This window comes from Microtus ochrogaster, chromosome 2 (genome assembly GCF_000317375.1).
Source record: "Microtus ochrogaster isolate Prairie Vole_2 chromosome 2, MicOch1.0, whole genome shotgun sequence".
Classification (NCBI taxonomy): domain Eukaryota; kingdom Metazoa; phylum Chordata; class Mammalia; order Rodentia; family Cricetidae; genus Microtus; species Microtus ochrogaster.
This window is the reverse complement of record NC_022010.1, coordinates 49,113,344-49,125,625: the sequence shown is the minus strand read 5'-3', so window position 1 is coordinate 49,125,625 and position 12,282 is coordinate 49,113,344. Positions and strand designations below refer to the sequence as shown.

The 12,282-nt window shown below is 39.2% G+C and overlaps 1 protein-coding gene across 2 annotated transcripts in view; it reads right to left on the bottom strand.

Annotated features, from left to right (window-relative positions):
- Gsk3b (glycogen synthase kinase 3 beta) overlaps positions 1–12,282 on the bottom strand; it is a 147,697-nt gene that overhangs the window by 4,609 nt on the left and 130,806 nt on the right. For both annotated transcript variants that reach the window (XM_005344973.3, XM_005344974.2), the window contains one exon: positions 8,086–8,184. In XM_005344973.3, coding sequence (XP_005345030.1) covers positions 8,086–8,184 — 99 coding nt within the window. The remainder of the gene's footprint in view (positions 1–8,085; positions 8,185–12,282) is intronic.

Sequence of the window (12,282 nt, the reverse complement as noted above, 5' to 3'; positions counted from 1 at the left end):
AACCAAATAAAATCAGGAAACTTCAAGCCAAGGAAGTGAAATCTGAGAATCACTTGGGAACATCTAGAAGAATGACCCACAGGGCACTCATCGACTGAATCAAGATTTTAAATTACTTTAGGAGGAGCGACTGAATCAAGATTTTAAATTACTTTAGGAGGAGCTGAAAATCCCTAGATAACATTTGACTTAATAGGACAGGGCATGCTTAGGGGTTCAGTTTTGAACCCAACAAGTACCCTTTACCTATCAAACTATCCCCCTTTGGGACAGTCTCTCACTGGCCTGGAGCTCACCAATTAGGCTAGAACGAATAACCAGCAAGTCCCAGGGACCATCCTGCCTCTGCCTTCTCAGCACAACATCAGAGGCACGCACCACCACGCCTGCATTTTATGGGGACTGAACTAAGGTCTCATGCTTGCAAGGTAGTCTCATACAGCTCAGGTAGGCCTCAAACTCCTAGTTCTCCTACCCCTACCTCCCATGCCCAGTTGGCAGGTTGTATTTTAAGCTACTCATATACAAGTTTATATAAACTTAGCTTTCACACAGAGTACATACAAATTTACTGGTGTGAGTTTGTTAAGCTGCATTAGTGTAAAACAGAAATCTATGTATCTAGAAGAGCTACACACATCTGGCTGCCAAACTGATAACATGTAGAAGAATATGCACGCGTACAGTGAACTCTCCCTTCCCACTCTCCTGGGAAACTGGGACAGGCTGTGCGGAAGGCAATTTGACAGAATGTATGAAAAACTATAAAATTCCTTACTCCTTTAGCATTACTCCCAAAACTATTTAAAGAGAACAAGCAAGGCTTTATGCAGTAAGTTTCAAAGCACTTTTCAGAAGAGCAAAGAACAGCAAAAGGCCAAACAATCCTTAAATGCAATTCTAATGTTCAAAACTAAAAAATAAATTAAATGAACTACCACAAAGCAAGGCACTCAATACTATTTAGTAACGCAGTACGTGTCTATAGCAGTATACTTTCACACTCAAAATAGCATCTCTCTGCTTACTCATATATAGACTAAGAAACAAAACAACATTTTCTGTGATTATCTCTGGAAGAAGGGCAGAGAACATGCTATATTCCAAATTAACTATGTATCTTTAGTGAAGGAAAAAAACTTTAAAGAAGTCATGCAATTTTCTAAAATTCTACATACATCTGAGTGAGGATAAAGAAAAGCAGGGAAGACAGGATCAGGAGGGAAGGACGGTGAGGGATCCAGGGGCAAATGCCCTAATAAGCACTAATACAGAACACACTGTGAAACTGGCACAGAGACGGTCTGGAGGGGGAGCTGGAGCAGTGACCCGAGGACAGAAGTCACACAAAACAACTGTAAAACTGACAATGAGATGAACTGTTCTGGATCTTTCTTACGCAAGCAGAAAGAAATGGCTAGTGATGTACAAGACAAGAGGGATTTTGGAATGAAAACAGGAGCGAGGAGACCATGCTAAACTTACACAGACTCCAGCAAAAGAGATTTCAACAGGCTTAGAAAATAGGTAAGCTTTAGCCAAGAACTTTCAAAGGAGCTCATAACAGAGAAGAAATAGAGAAGAAAGAGTACTTAAAACAGCAATTACTGGGGGCTGGAGAGATGGCTCAGTGGTTAAGAGCATTGCCTGTTCTTCCAAAGGTTCCTGAGTTCAATTCCCAGCAACCACATGGTGGCTCACAACCATCTGTAATGAGATCTGGTGCTCTCTTCTGGCCTTTGGCATACACACAGATAGACTATTGTATACATAATAAATAAACATTTTTAAAAAACAGCAATTACTTTGCTCACATAATTGCAAATAATCTCACTGTGAGGAAAAGGGGAAAAAAATCAACAAAAAGGGTCCAAGTTTTAGAGGAGAGCACATGTGTTCAAAGAACTGAAAAGAACACAAACCTACGGGGACAGCCCAGAATTGGTTTAGAACAGGAAACAGCAAGACCTTTCAAGGCAAGATCTAGAAGTCAAGTCTCCTGACCAGCCAGGTACAATGACAGAAGGGAGATCTTATTCAACTCATATCATGAATCCCTTTTTTTGTAAAATATTTTCAGCCAGGAAAGGAAAACAGGTATCCCAATAAACAATGCAACCTGAAGAAAGGGCAAATCACACACGTTCAATGTCTTCTAATTCAGAATCCACAGTACAAGAAACAATTCTAAAATCGATTCCACAATTCATTTAATAATTATTGAAGACACTACAAACTTCACTGACTCGAACTCTCCGAAACAAGACAAACTAGAATAAGTTTAATTTTTATCTTTGACAGGGCTCTTCCCCCACCTCCCGTCGGAAAAGGAATGAGAATTTTCTTGACAACAGCAACTTCCTGAGGATCTTTGTTTTTGTTCTCAGAGTCATGCATAAATGACTACTATATAGTTAGTTTAAAGCTAAGCCAACAAGAGTGGTTACCAGTCACTCTGCGGTAACTAATCTCCAATAAGACCTGCCTAGTTTCTCATCTTATCAGTAACTGGGGTAAAGGCAATCTCTAGAACCTGTCTTGTCCCCTCTGGTATACTTGGCTTGTTTACAGAGAAGCAAATGAGAAAAAAATGTGCAAGTGATAAACAAGTTATAGAAAACCAAATGCTCCCATTCTACAGAACATCTTTGTCAGGACTGAGAGCTACTCTTAAGAGTTTGGTTGGGGCCGCCCTCTCGCCCGTCACATCGAACGCACGTTCGTGTGGAACTTGGCGCTAAACCATTCGTAGATGACCTGCTTCTGGGTCGGGGTTTCGTACGTAGCAGAGCAGCTCCCTCGCTGCGATCTATTGAGAGTCAGCCCTCGACACAAGGGTGTGTAAGGGGAAAAGAAAGTTAAATAATTAAAAAAGAAAAAAAAAAGAAAAAACAAACAAAAAAGAAAAAAAAATAAAATACAAAAAAAAAAAAAGAGTTTGGTTGGTTGAATGAAAAAAAAAAAAAAAAAATGAAAAAAAAAGAGTTTGGTTGGTTGAATGTAATCCTACATGGATTACCACAGTGATCCACATAAAAATCACTTTTAGGGTGTGTGTGGGGTCAACTTGATAATGGGTGATGCAAAAATGGAATGTGCTGGTTTTGTTGGCAGTGGTGGGTTGTTACTGGAATAATCACGAGATAGATTATCTCTGCTCAGTAAACAATAACAAGGCTAACTGAGATCTCGGCTTTAGAGTTGAAATCATCTGTATTCATTAGACTAACATCCTCAATGGACAGAGAAAAACTGCTCTACTTATAATATCTTTGTATCCCTTACATTCAGTTCATTCGATAGTCAATCAAATGATCTCTGAAGAAGTTTGTGTGTGAGTCAATGGTCCAGATAAAACGTTTCCAGACAGTGACTGAGACGATCTGAAGGTGCTGAGAAAATCTAACACACACATAACCCTGGAAGAAATTCACAGAGAGTTCAGGAGATTAAGTCATTTAGAGACATGCTCAACTATAATGCTCCAAGATACTGAAGCATTTAAAGGTAAAAGAACTGCTAAACTAAAACATAGATGCAGCACTAAAATGGTCTTTTGAGGAGGAATTTCAACACTGACACTCTAATTTAACAAAACATTACATACATATATATATACACACACATGTACACACACACACATATCCCTTCTTTACAATTTAGCATTGTCACCAACATGATTTTAAAGATTTACAAGTGCCCCCAGAATATTTCCAAAACTGTTCAAACTTCATATAAGAATAGATTCCACAATGAATTCAAACCATTTTCTGCGGTTTGCCATCCAGAACATTATTGTCCTGTCTGTCATACATACAAAATCTGTTACGATAGCCTTTATTGTTATATATGTGATTCCTGTCTCTATATGCAGTGGCATTTTCTTCTTCTACTAGATATCTTAGGAAGCTAAAGCCCTAAACTGGGATTAGTGATTTTTAAATTTGAACTTTGATGGGTGTATATTCTAATATTTTCCAATGCATTTTTAGTCACTGTGCCTACAAGTGGCTACTTGAACACTGAACACAACAGAAGGAAAAAGTAATCAAAACATTTAATGTAATAGACATATTATCCTTGCAACTTTCAAGAAGGGTGAGAAATTATGACTACAAAATTTAATAGTCAAAGTTTCTGGTGAGGCCACACAGTAAGAACTAACTATATGTCCCCAGAGTAATACCAAAAGGACTTTAGGACTCTATCCAGATACGTAAAGATTTATTGTCTTTGCTTTCCCAGAAGCAGCAACAGAAAGAATTCATCGACATCTAGGCATCTGGAAGCTACTTAGTAATTCTGGCCATTAGTCCAAAGCTTATCTCATGACAGCCAGCATAATTGTGGTTAACGACATCTTTTGTCAATCTGTCTTGCTTTTCTACTTATGTCCCATTTACTTAGGACTGAGCTTTGCTTCCAGGACCAAAAGAAAGCCAGAACATCCCAATCATTTCTCTAGACAGCTACAAACATGGACACATGGACACTTCTGAGGCAGTCAGCCAAGGGCCCGGCAGCTTTGCTCTGGACCACACACTTGCACTGTGTGGAGCAGGAGGAGAAATAATACTTTACAGGTCAGATGGTAACTCAGGGCTATGCCCAAGTTCTGAATTCATTTTGTACCTAAACCTTTTTAGATGATTGACAGGCATATCCCTGGGCTGCTGAAGACAGGTATCTGCTTCTTGGTGATATGGTTTCATTATAAACTAAAAGTGACTCAGCCTCAAAATTGATTAATTATTTTTGATACAGAGTTTCTATTACAGTGACTTAAATCAAGAAGGGCAATTATTATAATAACTTAGAGGTTCAAATTCTAACTCATTAAACCCAGGACATGCTAGGGTTTATTTAGGTGGTACGGTTTAGGTGGATATTAGAAATTCTGACTTTGAAAATTTAATATTTACAATACTTTTAGGTTTAGCTATCCAAGCCTAGAGCTTTGCAGCTTAAATGTTTATTTCTTTGAAGTATGAAGCAGACTAAGAAATGGTTTCTGAGGAGAGCTTTGTGTATACCTAAAAGCATTCTTTTGCTATGTCTCTGTGTGGTGATGGACTCCCACTTATCTAAGATGAGAGACTTTGCCTTCCATGTATGTGGGATGCTGCATTGCTCTGTCGTGAGATAAAGTCTTCCTTTTAAGTCCTGGTGGCATAGTACTCACTCATGTAGTCCATTATGGCCTTGAACTCATGTCAACCCTTCTGCTTCAGCCTGTCAACTGCTAGTAATACCAGTGTGAGCCACCATGTCCAGTGTTTTAAAAACCATTACTGGACTTGTCTTAGTTTGCAAAAATAATAATAGAATTAGTAATGGCATTTTCCTCTCACCGAGGGCCTACTGAGAGGCCACAGGGTCCTGCATATGTGTATTATGTCTCTTACTTCTCAAAATCCTACCCCTGCTGCTTTATAGATATGGACCTGCAGCAAGAAAAACAGATGCCATGTATTTTTAAGGTCATTAAAGACTGTCACTCCCACTGCCACACACCTATAACTTAAATAGAGGCAGCTATTTAAGGTCATATAGTCAATCTGTTGGTGGACATCAGTGTTGAGGCATACTTATTTGACCTTCATTTGGCCCCTAGAAAATTCTATTCTTTGTAGTGTCAAACAGTTGGCTTACACGAGAAAGGCTTAAAGAAAGTGTCCATGAGAAATAACTTACTATGTGAAAATGATGAAATCTTCATTGACTGTCATTTTTATCAGTACCAAGTCTGAGGCCTATACGGATAAAGTGCAGTGCCAGAAACACTCCTCTTAAGCCAATGAAGCTTCTTGTCTAACCAATAATGGAAATTCTTAACCACTGGTAATGTTGACTTTACCTGAAGGGCGCTCAGAGAAATATATGCCATCCTCTCTGGTGACCACACATGCATGCCTTTACCCTGACTTTAGTAACTGTTCTTCTACGAGCTTCTTCATGTTCTAAGTTACTTCAGCTTGGCCACAAACTCTCAGGGTCACAATCCAATGCCAGCTTTTCAGTTTTCTTTTACAGCTATAAAAACCATGTATAATACTGCAATATATTTTGCAAATGATTATAACCTGTACCAAAGCAGTATGACCAGGTTACAACAGGCTCCTTTCTAAGAATACAGTATATTCTACAGCCTGAGTTACAAACATCCTTAATTATTTTAGTATCTCACATTAAGAAAATTGTTTTAGAAGCAGGAGAGATGGCTCAGTGGATAAGGGCACTTATTCTTGAAGAGGACCTGGGTTCCATTCCCAGCATCCACATGGCAACTCACAACCATTCATAACTCCAGTTACAAGGGATCCAATACCTTCTTCTGGCCTTTGGGTACCAGGCATACACATGGTGTACAGACCTACATGCAAGCAAAAACACTCACAAAAAATATAAATTTTTAAAAAATTATTTAAAAATTTCTACTCTCTACTAGTTATTGTTTATTTGTATTTGTGTGTTCACATTTATGCCATGGTGTTGGTGTCAGAGGAGAGCCCATATGAGGCAGTTCTTTCCTTCCACCTACAAGTTCCTAGAATTGAACTGAGGTCATCAGGCTTGGTGGCAAGTACCTTTACATGCTGAACTATCTTTCTAGCCCATAATTCTCATTTTTACATATATCCTAAAGCATGACTGTCCAACCTTTGACACAAAGTTATTATCTATCAATGTGCCGAGCCATACCCTAGCTATTTATCCTGGGGTTGCCTGTAGCCTTCAGGGTACAGATTAGACATGTTTGGTTTAAAGCAGCTCTACTCAACCTCCAGGACACAAGCTCAGTGAGTAGATACATCAGCACAGCGCTTGGGTTTACTGCCCATGGTCAATGGCCAACCTGATACATGTGGTTAGTGAAGCAATATGTTTATTGATAGTTCAGTTATCCACTCTGTCTTTATTTTAAACAATCAGGCAACAGCACTAAAAAATAAACCAAAAAACAAAACACCACTGTGTTTCTTTTCTATTTGGGAAAGAGTCTCACTATATAGCTTTGGCTGGCCTAAAACTTGCAATGTAGATCAGGTTGGCTTCAAATCTCTGAGAGCTGCCTGCCTCGGCCTCAGGAGTGCTGAGATTTCAGAATGTACTACCATGACCTGCTAAAATTATATTTTTACACTAAAGAATTTTAAACCACATTTTGGCAGAACACGATTTCAACAATATCACTCTAGGAGAGCACTGCTGTTCAGTTTGCAGCCCGACATACTCATAGGATAAGTATGAAGTTCAAATGCCTTTCTCCAAGTTCCACAAGCTGAAGGAAGGTAGGACAGAGTAGAATGGAACACTCAATCTTTAAAGATTTACACTGGATAGAAGCAGAACTCTTCTTTCCTGAGAGCTGAAAGCTAACTACTCATCACAGACTTGTCAGCAAACGAAATATCTCATCTCCTGACGCAGAAACAACCTCAAAGCCAAATGTTTCAGTTCTATGTAATTGATAATGTGGCAAAGGGTAGCTCCTGACACTTGGTGTACTAATGTTTCCCAAGTTCCAAACTAGCTGACTCAGGAATCAGAAACACATTCTATGATCTAGCTATAACTTGGGGATCTTTATGAGTTTTTATTTGTTTTTCTGAGGTGGGGTGGGGGGAGTGAAGAAGGTGATAGTTTAATCACATTCTGATGTAAAATTAAATGTATTTTCATTGTACTTTTATCCCCTTCAATGATTTAAGATTATATTAACTTATATCCATACTTCTTAAAACTTGCCTATTTAGGGTGCTAATATAATTGACATGAAGAAGTTAGAACTAAAGTGGAGCACTCCTCACAAAGCTCCATTTATAAAACCTGTTTTCTCCTTTAAACATCTTACACTAAGAAATCAGGATGTACCTTGTGTGTAAAATGCATTATGTATGTGTTCACACTGTTTGTGGGATGCTTCTTCGAATGTTTTAGGTGGAAAGCAGTATTTTATTCTCTCTCACTCATGTGACTGATTTGTTTAGATTAGTAAGGGGAATTAAATGTTCATACTTACCACAGGAAATGGAGACAACTCAGCGTGTGAGAAGAACCAAACAGAGGGACCAGTATACTCACCTGAAGCTGCAGTGGCGTTCGTAGGGGTGGAAGCAGCTGCTTGAATCCGAGCGTGGGGAGGAATAAGGATGGTGGCCAGAGGTGGGTTACTCGACAGTTCTAGAGAAACGGAAACAAAGGTTAGAGTCTAATCCCATCCTCTACACGGAACTCCCATATAGTAAAAATAAGTCATGGTAGGAAATACCAGCTTATAAAGTGCCCCAGTGAAGCAGTCAGCAAGTTAGAGAGGATGAGCAGTCGTGCGACACAAAACTGATGTTTAAGAACTAAATTTATCTTTGGCAAAGGCAGCAGTGAGAAGTTTCAGAGTAAGTGCAGCATGTAACAGCCATCAGTCACCCCGCCACTCTGCAGCACGTGGCTGTAAGTGGTCGAGAGCAGAACTTGAGACAACAGCAAACAGAAATGGTCAAGTGAACAAAGAGGCAGTCAAGAAAGGGAGTCAAATAGGATTACTGAAAATAAAATCATTTTCACCTTATTTCAAAACATTCCTTAAATGATTATTGCTGAAAAGTTAGAATTATTTTTTAACCTAAAAGTGGTTATTTCTGCCAATGTTATAGAAATTATCTTCTTTTGAAAAATTAATTTCTATTACGTCTTAAATTAAGTTTAAGATAAACTGAAGCTAATGATATTAACGCTATGCATGGTAAAGAGCGCTGGTGAGCTTGCATGTATAAGTGGCATTAGTGTCAAGAGTGACTGTCCTTCCTGTCATGCTGGTACTCTAGCATGTAATCTGTGAACCCGTTCTCATTGAGGTCTGAACACTGTGTGCTCGTGGTACCTACAGGAAGACATTACCCTCTCAGCTACAGCATGCACTGACAACTTAAATATATGGCATTATGAACAGTTGAGGAATAAGGGAAACCCTAAACCCATAAAGTAGTTTGAGGCTTCCTTTTAATTCTTATTAATCTCTTTCTTCAAGCTCCTAGAAAGCTGTTTTGTCATAACAGTTTTAAAAGGTTTGAGAGCCAAAACCTTTTGGCCAAAAGTGACTTATTCATAGACTGGCAACTAAATACTAATTTTGTGCTATATTAAGATTCTAAGTAAGATTATATTCTAACTAAGAAAAGCAATAAACTGATAACAAGATTTGTGAAAAATGAGTGGGAGAGAAAGGCTTAAAAGGCAGAAAGAAGACTCATTTTTCAGTAAGCTTGGCAAATAGCTGTGCCCTAATTAGGGTGCAAGAGGTACGTGTAACTCCCACTGAGGAACAAGAAGATGCTACACTGTTCCCTTGAAGCCAGACAGTTTAACAAAACCCTAACTGGGCCAGCAACGGAATCTGGTATGGCTGATTAATGCAGTATGTGGTAGTTATGCCTCATTAACCTAAAAGAAATTTAAACTTGCTATCCTAAGTAAAATCACCCAAAATAGAAAGTTAATAAAACCCAAACTGTCCATCCATGTACCCATCCATCCTGTAATATTGGACATGAAACAGTATGCTAGGTCTCAGGGTGGAGAGATAAGAGGTAGCTTATCTTTGTTGGATCAACAGAAAATAGAAATGGTCAGCTGGGTGGTGGTGGCGCACACCTTTAATCTCAGCACTTGGGAGGTAGAGGCAGGCAGATCTCTGTGAGTTCAAAGCCAGCCTGGTCTACAGAGGGAGTGCCAGGACAGCCAGGGCTACACAGAGAAACCCTACTCGGAAATAAAACAAAACAAAAAGAAAATAGAAATGGTCAAATAAACAAAAAGGCAGTTCAGAAAAGGACTCAATCTACTAGAATGACAGCACTTTCAAATTAAAGTTCCCAGACGTTCAACACCGAGAACCTGTAAGAGGAAAGGGCGAGTGAGGACTAGAGCATGAAGTGTGTGGCAAAGCTGCTTTCCTCACAGCCCATGCTGCCCATTTCCCTTTGTGGACTTTCTCTTTTCAGAGACACTCAGCTTACCTAGACTAAGGAACCTAGCTATCCATTCACAATCCCTTCACCTGACAGTTGCTATCTGGATGCTCTCTACTATGTAACCAAGTGGAGGATTACGTCTCGTTCTTCAACCTCTTGAATTACACGGTTCTATTCTGATCATCCATTAATTACTAATTACTCTTATGAAGTCTGCATTTAAAGATCACTTACACTACTGCATACATACATATACATATATGTACACACACACACACACACACACACACACACACACACACACACACACACACAGCATCTTAATACATTTAGTCTGATGAGAAATGAGTCCCAGGATATACTTATGGAGTATACTTGAATAGATAAATACAAAGGCTCATGCATAATTTTCTCTGATAGTCACAGAATCACAAAAGAGTGCTACTGTTGATCTATCCACACTATATCCAAATATACATGTATAACGTTCAGTTTTAACTGTCAACTTGATATGATCTAGAGTTGAGAAGAGATTCTTGATGAGGGACAGTCTAGCTGAGACAAAACTGTGGCCACACCGGTGAGGAATTTTAATTATGTAATCTGATTTTGGTAGACACAGTCTATGTGTGGTACCTTTCTCTGGGTTTGGGTCCCAGACTATATCAGGATGGAACTGAACTAGGCAGCTGCAATCACTCTCTGCTCCAGACTATGGATATGACTAGATGCTTCAAGTTCCTGACGCCCTGCCCTCTCCCTGCAGTGACGATCTTCCTGGAGTTGTCAGTCAGACCAGCAACTAGGACATGTATTCTTCAAACCCTGAAAAGCATATTCATACTCAGACCATGTAGAATACTGTTTATATTTGATACAGAGCAAGTAAAACAGTTTTCAATATAAAAATATTCATTTCTTTAAAAATGTGATTAGATGTATATGGTTAAAGCTTGAACGATATTATATGAGTATTCTTGAGACAGAGTTTGTTTTAAAAGACATGTACGAAAGCTAAGCAGAATGTCAAACTGCAGGATTTCTGTGTGTACATGCGTGTGCAGTTGCACATGAACACGTGCTAACGTGCACGCTCATGCGTGTGTGTGTGTGCGTGTGTCCTCACACATGCATATGTGGAAGACAGAGGAAAATCATGGGTGCATTCCACCTTGGGATTAAAGTGTGCACCACTAGTTTGACTTATGTGGGTCATGGAGACCAACTCTGTCCTCATTCGTGTATGTCAAGCACTTTACCAGTAGAGCTTTATTCTCAGCCCAAGTTCAGAAACTGCCTAGCTAATGGTATAGAAAACTGACCTAATCATGAAAGTCCTTCAGTATTTTCAAGGCCACATTCTAAAGCACAAAGCAATTTCCTTCATGTTTATGGCTGCAATTTTACAAGAGAACAGATACAAGGAATGGAGGAAGCTTAGAATGTGTTGTTGACATAACCTGGCCATGTCAAGAATCCCAGAGCCTCAGACCCATGGAAGAATGACAAAGAATCCTCACTTCACCTCAGGATGAGGTTCACAGGAAAATGGCAAACTTTCCCTTGTGGTCTATGTGTGGATATTGATACTGTGTGCAGAAAATGCTCCAGTGTTTTCTCCCCCATTGTTCTCCTACAGACTGCTTTAACAAGCTAAACCTGTCTGCTTGATATAGCTGTGTATCAAGAACTGTACCACCTTATTATATTTGTATGTAATAACCCCACCTCCTTTTTCAACTGCATGTAATACCCTGGTTCTCTGTTTACCTCTATATAACAAACATCCTGAGTTTCCAGAGTGCTGAGATCACTCCAGCCAAGAGCCCAGATCACCTGATTCCAGATTCGCTCCATGTGTCCATCTGTCTATCTCCCTTTTCTTCATTTCCTCAACACCCTAGTCAGATCCAAGTCCCTAAACATGAGGGACACTGCAAATAGGTAATAGCATTTATTGAACTTTGACTCGTTACAGTGTGATAAACAGGGTAATATACCATTTCACACCCATTAGGAAAACAAAAACACACCTGTAGAGGAATTAAAACTCCTCTACCCTGCCAGTATGGAAAAAAGATAGATGTTCAGCTGTGGAGATGGTGTGCTAGTTTCTATAAACAGAATTATCATGTGACCGAGTAGTGCCTCAAGTACTCAAATAAAAGTTTACATATAAACTGTTACAACAGTACCCAAGATTCCATCACAGATGAACGCCTAAGTAAAACACAGGATGCAGCCACACAAGAAAGAGTGAAGGATAATAATGCTCTAAGGATGAAAATAGGTTAAGTGAAGAAATAAGATA